The sequence below is a fragment of the Lontra canadensis genome, unplaced genomic scaffold (genome assembly GCF_010015895.1).
Source record: "Lontra canadensis isolate GAN:19392208 unplaced genomic scaffold, GSC_riverotter_1.0 scaffold6, whole genome shotgun sequence".
NCBI classification, from domain to species: Eukaryota; Metazoa; Chordata; class Mammalia; order Carnivora; family Mustelidae; genus Lontra; species Lontra canadensis.
Genome location: NW_022631000.1, coordinates 33,708,962 through 33,726,072, shown reverse-complemented (window position 1 = coordinate 33,726,072; position 17,111 = coordinate 33,708,962). Strand labels below are relative to the sequence as shown.

Genomic DNA, 17,111 nt, shown 5'->3' with positions numbered 1-17,111 from the left:
TTCTGGATCCTCTCTCCTACCTCTATTTTTTTTTTTTTTTAAAGATTTTATTTATTTGACAGAGAGAGATCACAAGTAGACAGAGAGGCAGGCAGAGAGAGAGAGAGAGAGAGAGAGAGAGAGAGGGAAGCAGGCTCCCTGCCGAGCAGAGAGCCCGATATGGGACTCGATCCCAGGACCCTGAGTTCATGACCTGAGCTGAAGGCAGCGGCTTAACCCACTGAGCCACCCAGGCGCCCCTCTCTCCTACCTCTTGCAGCAGGACAACTGTCTCTTCTCCAACCTGGCATAACAGTGAAAATCAGAACTGGAGAAGGATGGCCTGGAAGGGTCCCGAGGCGTCCCAGGGACACAGGGGATTGTAGTAGATGGTCTGTGAAGATGGCTGCAGGAATTCCCCTATTCCTGTCTGCGTGCCCCTTGTCAATGTGACTTTCCCTCTTCTCCCATCAAGGAGTGGACTCTTTTCCTGCCTCTTGAATCTGGGCTGGCTTCAGAATTTGGTTCGACTAACAGATTATGGCAGAAATGATGAACAAGGAATCCCTGGGTGCCCTGATGGTTCCACTCCTGCCCTGTTGGAACTGTGCAACTACCACTTGAAGAAACCGGGCTAGTGTTTTTGAGGATGAGAGACTTCTCAGGGAAGGAGGCCCTGGACCAGCAGCCAGCACCCACCATAGGCATGTGAGTGAGGCCATCTTAGACCACTGAACTGTAGTCAGGGGACTGGGTACCTGTAGTCACTTGAACAACCCCTAGTAGGTGAAAACAACAAAATAACTGTCCAGCCAGATCCAGTCCCACTTGCCATCTTGCACAAATGTGATTAAAAAAAAGAAAGAAAGAAAGAAACTAAAAAAGAAAAGTAGTTGTTGTTTTAAGCGTCTAGGTTTTGGGTGGCTTGTTTCAGAGAACTAGGTAATGAGTTCAAGGACAAAGTGAACTTCTGTGCATTGAAGTGGGAGAACCATGCCCCTCTTCTAATACTCTGCTCCCACATTTATATAGGGGAAATTATAGGTAGGAAATAGGAGGATATTATAAGCCATGGTGGTTGGATAGTGGCCCCAGAAGATATATCTCGAGTCCTAACTCCTGTGAGTGTGATCTTACTTGGAAATAGGGTCTTTGTAGATGTAATTAAGTTAAGGATGTCGAGATGATAAAATTTTAAATTTAGGGTGGACCCTAAGTCTAGTGATGAGTGCTCTTAGAAATGACAGAAAAGAAAACCTAGACACACAGAAGAAGGCCATGGAGGCAGAGACTGTACTTGTGAAGCCTCAAGCCAAGGAATGCCAAGGGTTGCCAGCAGCCAGCGGATGCGAGGAGAGGCATGCGGCAGATTCTCCCTCAGCGTCTCCAGAGTGAATTGACCCTGCCAACACCTGGAGTCTGGACTCTCACTCTAGAACTGTGAGAGAGTCAATTCTAAGTTTGTGGTAATCCGTTAACAGCAGCTCTAGGAAACTAATACGCCAATTCCAGGAAGAAAAACCCCAAACCTGAAGATATTTACATCAGATATCTAATAAAATAATACAGCCAGGGGCTTTTCCAGTGAAACCCACCAGTCAGTCAGCTCTGCCAGGAATACAGAGGTTCCAACTCATTTATTACTGACTGGGTTTTAAATACATGTTTAAATAACTTTAAAAAGGGGTTTTAAAAAGGCAAGGTTGCCATGTTTGAGGAAATCCTCTACCATAAAATACAGAGACCAAGATAACCTTGGAGGAAATAGAGGCAATGCAGGGAAAAGGACATCTTAAAAACTGCTATTAATGTCGGAGTGATGGAACACAAAACTGCAGCCGTGAGGCCGGAGCGATATGCACTGGGAAAAGACGGTTCAGGGGAAGAGCAGAGCAGAGAACTAAATTCAATAAATGGCTTGGAAGATAGTGAGAAAATCACCCATAAAGTAGAACAAACCCCCAAAAAAAGGAAAATAGGAAGAAGAGATAAGGAAATTAGTGGATTGTTCCAGAAGGTCCACTCTCTGAATAATCGGAGTTGCAGAAAAAGATAAGAACAAATATAAGGGCGGAAATTATAAAATAAATAATACAAAAAATGGTTAGCATGGAAAGTTAGAACTCTCTTGGTTGACAGGGCCACTGAGTGGGAAGTGCAGTGAATATATAAAGATCCACGGAGAGGCACCTGGGTGGCTAAGTCGGCTGAGTGTCCGACTCTTGATTTCAGCTCAGGTCATGATCTCAGGGTGGTGAGATTGAGCCTAGGGTGGGCTCAGTGCTCAGTGGGGAGACTGCTAAGGTTTTCTCTCTTTCTCTCTCTCTGCCTCTTCCCCTCCATGCCTCCTGCCCCTTGCACTCATGTGCTTTCTCTCTCAAAAAAAAAAAGATGCACACAGAGATAAATCATAATGGAATTCACAATGCCAAGGATAAAGTGAAACCCTGAAGGTTTACATAAAGCAAAAGAGAGAGAGAGAGGAAAAAAGAAACACTGATCCAATTAACAAAAACAGGTCCTGTCAAAGGATTAGAATCAGTACGGCATCAGACTTCTCATCAGCAATTCCAGAAACCATAAACATAGGAGCAACATTTTCTGACCTAGAATTTTCTACCGGACTCATCTGTCAACCGAATGTGTATGCAGAGTAAAACACAAGTACACAAGAACACATGCAAGAAATAATTTGCTTTCCAAGCGTTCTCTGAGGAGCGTCAGGAGAAGAAGTCAGAACTGAAGCTGAATAAAATGCTGGAATCCTACCAGCCTGGAAGAAGATGGACCTTTGTAGGGGGTAAAAAATTGGAGTTCGTGGGTTATTTGTTGCCTTTGGTAACTGAGAAGCAGTTAGAGCCACTAGGAAGAATTTATGAGAGGGACACTAGAAATTAACCATTGGGTAGGAATTGCAGTAATTAACATATTGGGAAAAAAATCTGTAAGAAACACAATCATTATACAATAGACTCAGTGTTCAACATTTGCATAATCAGAATAATCTACGTTAAATAGTAATTTAATAAAAATTAAGAAATAGCTATCCTGGGTGGAGGGGTAGAGGGAGAAAGTTTGCAGGCCCAAATGAGCTAAATCTTTATCTAACACAATAAAAAAGTCAAGAGACAATGCTTGAAGTGTATAAAAACAGAAAATAGTATCATTAGTATCAATAGTATCATTATCATCATAATATATATATATCATCATTATCATCATAATCAGGAATATAAAGACTCCTTCCAATGGAAATATCTAGAAATGTTGACTGTTTTTTCTGGAGAGTGGTTCTCAGTATAGAAGGGGGATTCTACTTTCAATCATAAGCATCTTAGTTTTGACATTTAATTATGAATATATTACTTTGATAAAAGTAAATTGAAAGGAGCTTAGCAAAATTAAAATTCTCTGCAAGTTACATTATGATTTTTGGGTTTGGTGTGCTTTGGGAATCATAGCTATAAGAAATATAATTATTTACTTCTGACTTTGTTTTGAAATTCTCACTCATTGTCCAAGCTTTGCTAGATACTGTACAAGCTGGGGATAAAAAGTCAGTATCAGAACAGTAACATGTGATATAAAGACCTATGACTTTGATCTCTCTAACTAGTCCATCTGAAGTGGGCTGACCTTTAATATGAGGACCAGATAGTCTTTTTTGGATGAGATTAAGTATTACAGCAAATGAGGAAAGGAGAATGGAATCCAACCTGGACTAGTCAAAGAAGTTAAACTACAATAACTAACTTGAGACCTCCAAGCATCTCAAAAGGGGACGCCTGGGTGGCTCTGTGGGTTAAGCCTCTGCCTTCAGCTCAGGTTATGATCCCAGGAGTCTCAGGTCATGGTCCCAGCGTCCTCGATCAAGCCCTGCATCGGGCTCCCTGCTCAGCCAGAAGCCTGCTTCCCCCTCTCCCACTCCCCCTGCTAGTGTTCCCTCTCTCGCTGTGTCTCTCTCTGTCAATAAATAAAAATCTTAAAAAAAAAAAAAGGCATCTCAACTACTAAATCTAAGAAGTTAAGATTTAGTAGTTTTAGCTATATTGAAAAAAACCATCAGTTTTGAAAGTAAGCATTTCAGTTTTTCAGTACAAATAAAGAACTCCCAGATGATAGGTATAGTGTAAAAGAAAAGGCTTTGGATCTGAAGTCAGAAGGTTGAAATCGGATCCGTGATCCTGCCTTCTGTTGGTTTTGTGACTTTGACTTAGTGAACCTTCCCTAGCATAAATTTTCCTATGGTAAAATGGGGATTAAAATTCCAAGTTTACAAGACTTTTGTAAGAACTATTTACGATTTTGCGCGCGAAGGCTCTTTCTAAACTGCACAGCAGTGCCTGCATTATATAAAGGTAAAGAATCATTATTGTATTCAGGTTTTTTAAAGCTCTTTTAGCACCTGTTGCCTGGTATAGAAAGAACAGTACTCTGTTGGAAACAGCAAGTGGCTCAGATATTGATACCAAACAAAACTTATGAATGTGCTCCATGGGAAACAGTAGAGTAGAGAGAAGTTGTTTTCTATTTTCCTTATTAGCTATGTCACAAAACAAGGAGAAAGGAACCATACAGGGCATTAACCTATGTTGAACCCTGATTCACACAGCAAAATCTCACAATAACTTTTTAAGTAAGGTCTGAAAAATTGCATTGTAGAAAATGTAGGATTTTGCTATTGGGAAGGTTAGCTATTGGGAAGGTTAATAAATTAGACCAGGCAATGGGGGAAGCATGGAAGCTGAATGAGTTATACATTTCCTTTCTCATTATTATGTGATATTACTGTATATCACGAGTTAATCCTTAATACTTGAGTTTTGGTAGGAAATGGATTACCTTTCATTTTTTTTCTTCCTGTTCTTTGTTCTTTTTTTTTTTTTTTTTAAGTCGGCTCCACACCCAACATGGGGCTTGAATTCATGACCCTGAGATCCATAGAGTCGGATGCCCAACTGACTGAGCCAGCCAGGTGCCCCTCACATTTATTTTTAGATCATGCCCAGAAAATTATACCCTTCTTAGAATGTCTACTGATAGTTGCACCAATTTACTTCCCCAATAGGATGCTTTTAGTTAACACATTCTGCTTTGAATCTTGAACTAGGGACATGTTCCCTGCTCATTTCCAAGTAGTTCTATCCCAGGATGATGGTATTTTGTTGTTTATTTTTTAGATCCCATGGGCTCCTGGTAGACTACCTGAGTCCAGGACAAGACCCCTACATGTCTGAACAAATTGCTTCATAAACCGAGTAATTGCAGTGTAAACTTAGGCTTCCCATGGCGCGTGAATTTTAGTTGTTGTTGTTATCAATTTGGTTCTTCTTATTTTGTGAGAAATTATTTGTTTTTTAGATTGTACGTGGTAAACCTTTCTAGTATGTTGCGGACAAATTAATGACCTGCTCCAAGCCTGGGTAGGGCAATAGAGTTCTTATAGGTAGCATGGTTTCATTTATTTTATGGTATTTTCTGATGTTGTCTGGCAATATAAGCCTCTGAATGTAGTAAGGGTTGTGAAATTTACGTAATGGATGCATTAGGCGTATTACACAGCTGGTTTGGGAGAAAAAGCAGTCTCTGTTTTTGCAAGCAGGCAAAAAAGAGCTGCATAACAGAGCTTTTGTTCCCCTGCAAAAGGTTTAAATGCTATCAAATAGACAGTTTAGAAAAATTAGATTTCACTAAAATGTAAGTATTGAACCTAAGACTTAATAGACTATTTGAAAAACACCGTGAAGTATGAAATCCTGGCTCATAGGATTAGCTTCCCCATCACTATTCATTAGTATTTTTAAATGTCATTGTTAGACTGTGGGGCTCAGTGGAATTTTGATCAAAATATCATATCCTGCATGTTGCTGTTTAATTAAAGAAATTATTCTGGAAGAGTTTGCTTTTTCCAGTGACATTGAGTATGTAATGTTCATGCAGCGACCTTGAGAATGACTTAGTAGGCTGCACTGCCTTTTTGATGTCACACGTTGATCGTAATTAATTTAATTCTCACAACTGCCTTATAAGATAGCCACAGAGAAGGTAAGTGACTCGTTCAAGATCCCACTGTTAATGATGTGAGCTGGCTGGCTGATTTGAACACGAGCCATCTAGCTCCAGAATTCTTTGTTATGCTAGCTGCTTCACCTAGCTTTCTGGTTTTACTTTCTCTCACTCACCTTTGTGATCTTGAATCTTCACGGCAGATTGCTCTTGTGATTCACTAGGAAGATCTATAGATCTACACCCACACGTATGGATTTACCTAGAGCATTCTGTTTTGATAGGGAATAATTTCTTTCTATCTGTATTTATGATTGGCAAATTTTAGTGTTTGTCTAGGAAATATTAATTTGTAGATAGCTACTAGCTTATAATATGTAGATTTTGGCAGTGGATTTGTACTGATTATTGGTTCAGTTTTATTAATTTTGCTTTGTGGAGTACATTTGTCTAGTACTTGAAGGGATGTTTTCACTGATTAAATCTGAAAGATAATGTGGAAAGATTGAGATGATCATTTCCCAAAGATAAAGTTGCTATGACACTAGTAATCTCAAACACTGCTCATTTAACCACTCTGCTCTGTATCAGGAATGCTTAAAAAGTGTGTAGAGGCAAGTATCTCGTGAAATTGTAGGTGCTTTACTAATGTTCTCTTTTGTTTAGATGAGTAATGTGACAACAGAATATTGTCTTGACATCGTAAGAAAATTTGAAGTTTCAGAAGAAAATAAGGCAAAAAATGTTCTTGGCATAGAAGGTAAAATAACCAGTATTCTCTTTTTTTTTCCCCCTTTCAAGATTTCTTTAAATTCATATTAGTTCACATATAGTGTAATATGAGTTTGAGGGATAGAATTTCATGATTCATCCGTTGCTTTATAACACCCAGCGCTCATTATATTCCATGCGCTTCTTAATGCCCATCCCCCAGTTACCCCATCCCCCACCAATCTCCCCTCCAATAACCCTCAGTTCGTTCTCCATAGGTAAGAATCTCGTAGGGTTTGCCTCCCTCAAAATAACCAATGTTCTTAATTTCTCATTTCTCAATTCAGTTTGTTAAGTTAAATTCTAGCAAAATTTTTAGAAAATCAGGAGATATTCATGGATTGCAGATGATTCCAATAAAACTCACAATACAACATATTTTCCCACAAAACAGATGCCACGATATTGCTCTTTCTGTTGTGTCTCTAATGATGATATGCATTTTCCACTCCACGCAAATCAGCTCTATCCCACCATGCATGTGGTAGATCTCAAGAAATATTTGGACTTTTCTCAAATGGCTAATTTTGGAAAGCTTCAACCTGGTAATTGCAAAAAAGGAAATTTGGCTTTAAAATAACTAACCTATGACACTAGCGACTTGAAAGTACATGTTTTTTTTTTTTTAAATATTGGCCATGAACTTGTTTTCCCTAATTGGTAGCAGTGGAGAGGTTATTGGAACCACAAATTTTGTTAATACAACTATTTTATTACATAGTTGAGGAAAGCGAGGCTCTCAAAAAAATTAAGTAATTCGCCCACAGTTATGTATTCAGAATTAGCTTCTGGGATCTTACATATAAATGTGAATGTAGCTACATGTATGTATAAGTTATATTTATTTAAAATATGTGGGAAAATAAACTTCAGGCTGCTACCCAATAGAAGATCAAGTCCTAGGCAGAACCAGCAATCTTAATGGAGGACCACTGGGGCACTCCATTGCCCTCAAGAGCATCCAAAGCCATAGTTTATCTTACTAATTTAGATTGTTGACCTCCTACTCTCCTCTACTTTCAGACTCCGTGTGGACAAGAGGGTTTTGATATTACCAGCTTACTTCCTGGGGTGGAGTGTAATTAAGAGAAAGGAATAATTTAAAATTTATTTCATTAAGAACCATTATTAAAACAACTAGAGAGGATAAACTAATTTAGGCCATTTCATTACCAAGAAATTCACGTTTTCTCTGGTGGGGCCCCCCAAAATGGGATTAAACATGATTTGACCATTATGGACATAAGGATAGGCAATGAAGAAATTCTCCACAGAGTCTCAGAGGATATTTACAGACACAGTTTTACCCACATAATTCTTGACGACTTGAAACAATTTACCCTGATGATCCCACTTAGGTGGTTAGAGATCGTTCCCATATTTATTCATTTTTGATGAGTGCCTCTAATACTCAGTTCTGTTTTGAAAAACTATGGAAAACTCATAGGATTTTCTACATTATATATATTTGTTTATTTATTTATTTGAGTATAGCTGATATGCAATGTCAAATTAGTTTTGAGTGTACAACTTAGTGATTTGACAATTTACATATTATGTCATACTCACCACAAGTGTAGGCATTGTCTGTCTTGCTACATTGCTATTACAGTATCACTGACTATATTTCTTATGCTGTGCCTTGTATTCCTGTGGCTTGTTTGTTCCAGAACTGGAAGCCTAGATCTCCCTCTTCCCATTTTGCCCAGCCCTTTACACCTTCCCCTCTGGCAACGGTCCCATTTGCTCTCTGTATTTCTGTGTAATCTTTAAACACTATTTTAAACTCATAAAAAGTTGCCAGCTAGTAGCAGCATCTTCTCAAACCAATTTCATAGTCAAATAATCACACTCTGAATTTAGGCAGTGCCTAACTTTTGTCCTGCGGCCTCAGCTATGGCACTAACAATACTGTTTTTTGAATCAATAACTTATCACGTTGCTGGTCAATCAGCATAGCACTTTGTGTCAATATGGCTTGAACATTGCATCAGTCACCCATTAGATCCTGCTCCACAGTCATAGGTTGAGTTCAGTAGCTACCGAATGGCTTTGCAGTAAGCCCTCTCCCAAGGACTTAATCAAAATTCTTGAAAAGTTGACTGTAGGTTATGTTTAAACTACTATTTCCCCATTGTATTTACATTTTTGACACTCATTGACCTGAAGCAAATCTCATTGCTTTAGTATTATTCCCAGTAGCTGTCCTGAGTGTAAATAAGCTAATGACTATGAATGTACTTTGACCTCTGTTGTCCCCAGTGGGTTTGAGTAAGTACCCGTGCTTTGAAAGCTAGTGTCCTTCACCGTCTCTTTCTTCCATAGGGTTCACGAACTTCATGCGTAGTCCTGCTTGTGACATATTTAACCCGCTGCACCAGGAAGTGTACCAGGACATGGATCAGCCCCTGTGCAACTACTACATCGCCTCGTCTCACAACACATACCTGACCGGGGACCAGCTCCTTTCCCAGTCCAAAGTGGACATGTATGCCCGGGTGCTCCAGGAAGGCTGTCGCTGCGTAGAAGGTGTGGGCCTTGTCTGAGCTCTGCTGAGTGTTGATGAACGTGGCCTTTAGTCAAGTCAGTCAAGTCTAGTATAAACAGTGGAGACTTGAAATAGGCACACGAACCAGAACCATTTTTCTGCTTGTTGTAGCATCATTCTTAACTCGTAATGCTCTCTGGCTTCTCCTTACTGTCCAATCAGGAGGAAAGGAGATAAATCAGAAGTTAGGAAGCACACCTACAGTTGCCAAAAGATTGGGGTGACAATGAAAGTTTTCCTAGAAAGGTATTTTTGATTCGACAGTGGCAGACATAGTTCTGGATGACTCTTTGCTTTCAAGACGCTTTATAGTCTCTCAGTCAACAACGTTTATTACATTTCTAATGGGGTCTTGCTTGTGGGGACATAGATACAGGTGTCTGTCTTCAAGGAGCTGACAGTCTGGCAGAATGGGTGGCCATTAAAAACGGTGGGACAGTGTGAGAATTCCACCAGGCCAATCACATACATGGTAGAGAAGTGGAAGTACGAAGAGTAAGGTGTGAGATAAAATGCGATGAGAAATAGGCTGGGAAGGTAAAGTTGGGTCCATCATAAAGGGTTAAAGGGCTTGAGGAATTCTAGTCTTTGGTAACAAGGGTCCAATGAAAAGTCTTAGTACATACTGTGATGTGATCAGACTTGTAGTTTAGAAAGATCACATGCGTCTCTGTGTAGGAGGACAGTTTTTGTTTTTTGTTTTTTGTTTTTTAAAGAATATGTGTTTGTGGAGAGAAACAGGGTGAAGCTAGATAGAGCAAGGAAAATGGTGGAAAAGGTTCTTAATGATTCGGTGGAAGGGTTATAAAAACTTGGACTAAGTGAGGAGGAGAGATGATTGCATCGATTTTAAAGAAGACAACTCAGCACGACCTGATGCAAGAAGTAAAGGATGTAGGAAATGAGGGTGAAAGCTATAATGAGTGAATGGTGCCACCATGTACTGTAGGGAATTTGGGGTAAGAGCATTCACGTTTTCTATCACTTGAGTTTATTGTCATTTGGTAACGTTCTCTTGGACGTTTTTATCAGTCAGTTGGATAATAATATCTGAACAAAATGGAAAGATCCAGGCAAGATAAAGATTCCATAGTTCTGAGTTTTGTATGTGATAGTTAAGGTCTTGGAAGTGTACAAGATCACCCACAGAGAGGAGCGGACAAGCAATGAGGCCTGAGGAGTTAAGTGTTATCTGGCAGTTACATGCAGGAAGAGCAAGGGGAAACCACCGGGACGACACAGAATGGTCACTGGGATCTAAGGAATGAAATGGGCAAAAATGTCCCATGCAACAGCAAAGTAAGTTAAGGCAAACACTAATCATCCAATCTGGTTGCATTTGACAGCTGCAAGGTTATAGGTATCTTTTGATAGGTTTGATGACAGGCTAGTGGGAAGTTGTGGGTAGCTGCTATGGGTTAGTCACTTGGCATTTTTTCCCATTTGAGGAAAACTAGGTGATATAGTTTGGGGAGGTTTTGAGACTTGGAAGAAGAAGAAACGAGGACACAGATTCTGTTTTTAGATGGGATATGGGGGCTGAGATTCTCAAAGTGTTTAAGCCTGATTGCCTCTCCTTTCTCTGGGAAGAGAGGATCATTTACGAAGGTAAAGTGGGGGGAAGTCAGTTTGGGGGCTTAAGATCAACAAACAATGGGAAAGGAGTTGATAAGATAAACTGGAGAAATCCTAGTTAATTTCAAAAAACAGTCTAAAAACCATCGTTTTGTTATACAAAATCTGCATGCTTAGACTCCTCCCATCCAATTCCCAGGAGATTAGATATGGGCTGGAGTTGTGATGGGATTGAGCCCTACATCAGGCTCCCTGATGGGCTGTGGGAAGCCTGCTTCTTCCTCCCTCACTCCCCCTGCTTGTGTTCCCTCTCTCTGTGTGTGTCTCTCTCTGTCAAATAAATAAATAAATTCTTAAAAAGAGAGAGAGAGAAAGATTAGGTATAGGAACAGTGAAGATAGATTATAGAATTGATCCAAGCCTCTAGATTTCTAAGTCGTATAAAATATCATCAAGGTGTTGGTGAGAGCTCTTTTAAGTAATTAGTCAGTAGGTCCATGCGTCTTAGAAAGGAAAAAAGGTGAATATGGGGCTACAAAATGAGGTAAGACAACCAAGAGATTAAAAGATGGAGAAAGTTGTCATCACACATACAAAAAATAAGAACAGAGAATTGTCATCACAGAGTGGGATTTTGGATGTAGTTACAGGTGATGACTGTATCCAGGCCGTGTGGTGGGTGAGCATGAATGAAGAGTGGAGAGGAGTTTGTTAGCATTGGGAAGGTTAAAGCTAAGAGACTGAGTAAATTGCCCACATGGACTTTTAACTCACGAATGTTGACAGGTAGATTCATTATTAAAATTTTTAAAGATTAGAAGTTGGAGATTAAAAACTGTAAATCAGATACTTAAGTGCAAAAAGAATGCTATAGGAAAGGCACTTGGAAGATGCCAGAAACGTAGAGTTGGATAAAGTGAGGTTCCAAAGTGGGGGGATTAATTTTTAAATGAATATAGGAGAACAGTTATTTAAAAGTGCCAATAAAGGCCTGGAGCATGCTCCCTGGTCTGTGATTTATACAAAAAAAGCCCCTGTGGAGAAAGGTGGTATCCTCCAAGGCAAGCTGATGGTTAATCAAGATTCGGAGGTGGAAGGAGAACTCTGCAAAGAGTCTGATGATAAAAGTGAATTTGTGATGGAACGGAGATTCCACGGAGCAAAAGGGAATCACTTTTTGGTGGGGGTGTGGTGGGGGTTAGCGGTGGAAAACAGGGGTGTTGTGCTGGGGGGGTGGAATAGTGTAGGGGAAAGGAATAAAGTAGTAAGGTGGTAAGACTCATAAGTGGATGGGTCTTTGTCAGATAGTTTCTGGAATGTTCTAAGGGTCAATTAACATTTTAAAACTGGACAGGCATTAAAAACTGTCTGCATACAAAACAATTAGAGCCACTACAAATTTAGTGTTCTGGAACCTCATGCTTTAAGACACGGCATTTTTGCAGTTGGTGCAGAGAACGCCTACTGACATGAGTGACAGACAATTGAGTAGCTTAAGCAACTGAGTAATGAAGATGCTTATAAAGTATTAACATAAAGAAAAACCTTTTAGAAGGTCTCGAGATGACATCCTGCTCTCAGCCATTATTCAACCCTTTGTTTGTTCAGCACTCAAGAAGTTTTACGTGTGTGACATGCATAGAGGTTCCCTGAGCACAGACCCTCATTGGATTCATAGTGATGGTTGCCTATCATTTGAAATGGTGATATGTCCTTTGAGGCCAAGGAAGGAAAATGACTTGTAATGGCTCTGTGACGTGATTGTTAACTCCAGACTGTTTTGCAATTTTTTTAAACTGCTGTGTCCTGTGCAGTATTTCTTTTGCTTTCCAGGTTTTTCAGGTACCCAGTCTTCTCTTTTTTGGTTTTGCTCTCTAAAAATCAGTGTCCTACCCAAGCCTAACCATGTTCCCACGATCAGTTCCTTATCCTGAATCAGAACATGTAACCCTCCAGTTTTGTTTGGGGTATTAAGAAGGAAAATTATCTGATTAAGACAATTTATAGCGAGGTACAAGTGATTTTTAATCTTAGCTTTTTTTTTTTTTAGGGATCTTTTAATTTTAAAATGAGAGCCTTTAGAAATTGTCTGTGGCAGATGATATTGGACATTGGCCTTCTCTGGTCTCTCCCTTCTTTCTTCCTAACTGCCAGTCACCAAAGTAATAGAAGCTACTTGGCTGTTCTTTTCTAAAAACTTACCTTGCTCCAGATGCTCACACCAACTGAGAACATGTACGGCTCTGGTGTCACTTTAAAGGACGTGCAGTCCCTCCAATACCTCCCTCATCAGCTTAGAGCCGCAAATCCCTCCCCTCTTATTTGGCTTACTTGAAGTTATTGCTATTGGAATAAGCTATTGTAAGTGGGCAGTGGAAGTCAGACTACTATTTCTGGAAGGTTTTGTCGAGGAGAAGAATTTATTTATCTGAGGGACTTGATCAGCTTTGTCTGGAATCTGTGTTGTATTCAAAATTATGGTTATCACTTTGGCTTTGAATGTTCTGTGTGGAGGAACAGGGGAACTACTATGATTTCGGCCCCTTTTGTGAGCCAGGTCCCGACTGAGTGCTTTCCATCCATTGTAAAGACTCATTTGAGTCTTACAACACTAAGGGAGCTAGAATAGCCTCCTTGAGAGGACACCCCCAACTTGGAGTGGTGAAGTGGCTCAAGTTCCCATAGTTAGGAAGCATGGGACTGGAGATTTGAACGCAAGTTGATCTAACTCCCCTACTCCCCTGTTCTCTGTGAAGTCCATGTGCTTTCTGGAGGAGCAAGCATTGCATGGCATGATTAGCCCCAGGAGGGATCAAAGGAAGGTCATCAGGTCACAGAAGGAAGGCTAGAGAAAGTGAAGTGAAGCACTGAGGGGGGAGGTGTTTTAAAAGAAGGAATTCGCTCGGTTCAAGATTGGGACCACCATCTAAATATTTAGATGTTCCTGTAGACTGAGAATTTGATGACATGATCTTTTGCGCTCTCCTGATAACTTCTGCGAGCCCTGTGCTTTGAAGATCTGAGCTCACAGCTGAAGCTTGGGCCCGAGACACCAGTGCTTATAGGTACCAGTGCTATGTCATCTACCTTGGGTCTGGATCAAGTTGTTTTTACTCTGAAGTAACTAGAGTTAGGAATAAAGAACCTGATTTATAGAACATAGCAGGTCAAGGATTGGAAATTTTAGGTCCCACAGATATTTTTTGGAAGCAGCTTTTGCCGAGCATAGCACTTAGAGGTAGACAGTAATGATTCCGGACGGGTTCTTCATGGTAGCGTGACCTGAAGAATCTCTCCACCTTTGAGCTTCTAGTTTGATCAAGTTGTGTTTTCCATCTCCATTAGTTCAGCGGCAGGAATGTCCTTGGTCAGGATACACACAGTGTCTTGGGGAAGACTAACAGGTCTTTTTTGGGGAAGTGGGTTTGTCAGCAAATCAACTGGATAACATTTTTTACATGGCCTTTCATTCCCTTGATTTTCAGCCCAAGTTGCCTAATAAATATGGATGTTCTGTCCAGGGGATTTTCACCCTCATTATGGAACTGATGTAGCATCACTGCTCTCATCGGTTTACAACCTTTCCTGTTATCTCTGGGAGGGCTATCAGGATGGAATGCTTTTAAGTTCCATTATGAAAAGCTGCCATGTTAGCTGCTTGGCTAGCCTGCAGAACTGACCAACCCTTTGTCAGAGTGCTTTCAGGGACCTCTAATATGTGACGTGATTGAAAAACAGGCCCCTGGTAATTTTGTGGCTAGGGGGATTGGTTAGAGGATTTTTGTCTTGCCAGCATTCCCGTTACAGCATGAGCTCTTACAGGAACCTTCACTGTCATTTGAACCTGGCTGTGACTGCCACATGTTAGGATGCCAGTTACCATTTGGGAATGTTGTTATCCTCATTTAGCAGACAGGTGATGAAATAGATCTAAAAACTGAGCATTAGAAGAACCATCCTTGGACATTGGGAGATGGAGAGGAGAAGTGGGTGGGGGGAAATCGGGGGGAGAAAAACTATGAGAGACTGTGGACTCTGAGAAACAAACTGAGGGTTTTGGAGAGGGGGGAATGGGTGAGCCTGGTGGTGGGTATTGAGGAGGGCATATATTGCATGGAGCACTGGGTGTGGTGCATAAACAATGAATCTTGGAGCACTGAAAAAATAAAATTAAAAAAAAGAAGAAGAAGAACCATCCTCGGCTACAGATATTCTGCTTATGTTATAAATGTTAGCAAAAGAACATCTTCTTTCATGCCCAATGTAGTTTTAACAGCTGCTTTTCTGTATACATGATAATCAAATGGACATGGCATTGCCTGGTCTACATCCCTTCTTTTTGCTAGGATGTTAGTTCATTTATGAGAAACCCTGTTATGTCCTTTTTCCTCCACAAGGGGGCTAGATCAGGGTCTAAATTACTCAAATTACATTGGAAACCTCTGTTCCTTCTTTCCATACCTCTATGCAAAGAAAAATTAAAGAATGTTAAGAACATGTCAAAAGATGGTTGGAGCTTCTCTTCTTAGAAAATGTCTTTGATAAGTTTTACCTCATTTGTAGGCCCAAAGAAACAGTGCAACTCTTTATGCTGGTATCCCAAAACCTTGGATCTCCTTAACAGCATCTTTAAAATTTGTTTCCTATATTCCTATGGTATCAGCCTTGAAAAGATATTAGCCTTTTTCTCCTCTTACCTTTTCCATTTTTCTTCCTAAGGATAATTTAACAGTCAATGTTTAATTATAATATAGGTAACTCTATTAGGGTATGGAACTAATAGGATTTCTCTCATATATATGAGAGTGCGAAAGAAAGATTGGTCGATTTTAAGAAATTGGCTTACCTGATCATGGAGATGTGCCAGTCGGAAATACATACATCAGACCAGCAGATTGGAACCTTAGGTAGGAGTTGATGTTACAGGCTTGGGGGAGAATTGCGTCTTCAGGAAATGGGAGTCTTGCGTCTTAAGGCCTTCCACTGATTGATGATGCCCACACTTTATGGAGAGTAATTCACTTTACCCAAAGCCTATTGATTTAAATGTTAATCACATCTAAAAAATATCTTTACAGCAACATCTAGACTGGCGTTTGATTAAATAACTGGGCATTGTAGCCTAGCATGGTTGACACATAGAATTACCCATCAAATCCTATTAACGGTTATGGTGAACAGCTTTAAAGTTTTAGGGAAAAAATGGACAGATCGTGCCCTGATGTAATATACAAAGCACATGTATGAGGAAGCTACTACTAAAATAAGGAACAGGTGTGGTCATGAGCTATCTGGCCCTAATTAAAACTCCAAGTTTTAACTGGCATCCATTAGCCAAATCCAGCGTGCAGAATGTTTGGCTCATGTTGTGATTTTAAAAACGGATGCATTCCCAATATTTTAAAAATTGGGAAAACTCATGGCAGTAAGATCTAGAGTTTTGAGTTTTCTCAGCTCTGGCAAGCAGAGTTGCCTGCCTATGCTATATGGAAGGCAATGTCACCAGAACTGGCAAGGTTGTATGGGGGACCCCAGCTTAGCCTTGATTGGGATTTAGATAAGGAACGTGAAAGAGGGCATTTTGGTTGACCTTAAATGAAAGAAGCAGAGTCCTGGAGGTAGGGTTGTCTCTGAGGCAACTTGTCTAATGGAAGAACCTGTCTGTGAGTGTCAGGTGTAGGAGAAAATAAGTTTGACTTGTCAGACGGGAGCTAAGGTATTAAGGCAACAGTAGTTCCTTTAAGAGTTAAACCTAAAATCTCTGTGCCTTAAAACAACTGAAATTTCTTTTTTGCTTATGTAAAGTCCAAAATAGGTGTCCCTAATAGGTGAGTCTTTCAAGCAATGATTTAGGGGTCTTGGATCATGCCATCTCCAGCACATGTCTTCTACAGTGATCACAAAAGAAGAAAGCATGGATGACTGTGTAGGGCAAGTTTTCACAGACCAGATGTGGAAGCAGTGCACATAATTTCAGCCCACATTTCAATGGCCACATCCTACTGCAAGGGAAGGCTGGGCAGTGTAGTCCGGCTGTGTGCCAGGGCGGAAGTGGTTACAGGCTGAGGGAGCTGCTAGCCAGTCTCTAGCACAAGAGATGGAGACCTTGGCGTTAAGCAGGCAGGAGCTGCTGTAGGATATTAATAAAGTCAGCATATATCTACTGAGTAAATGCTGTGTTATGCGCTGAGTAGTAGACTTTTGAGCAAAGGAACAACACGGTGAAAGCATC

General features: G+C 40.4%; 1 protein-coding gene across 8 annotated transcripts in view; it reads left to right on the top strand.

Annotated features, from left to right (window-relative positions):
- Window positions 1–17,111, top strand: part of PLCH1 (phospholipase C eta 1) — a 218,913-nt gene that overhangs the window by 154,095 nt on the left and 47,707 nt on the right. For all 8 annotated transcript variants that reach the window (XM_032852566.1, XM_032852565.1, XM_032852561.1 and 5 more), the window contains 2 exons: window positions 6,652–6,745; window positions 9,082–9,285. In XM_032852566.1, coding sequence (XP_032708457.1) covers window positions 6,652–6,745; window positions 9,082–9,285 — 298 coding nt within the window. The remainder of the gene's footprint in view (window positions 1–6,651; window positions 6,746–9,081; window positions 9,286–17,111) is intronic.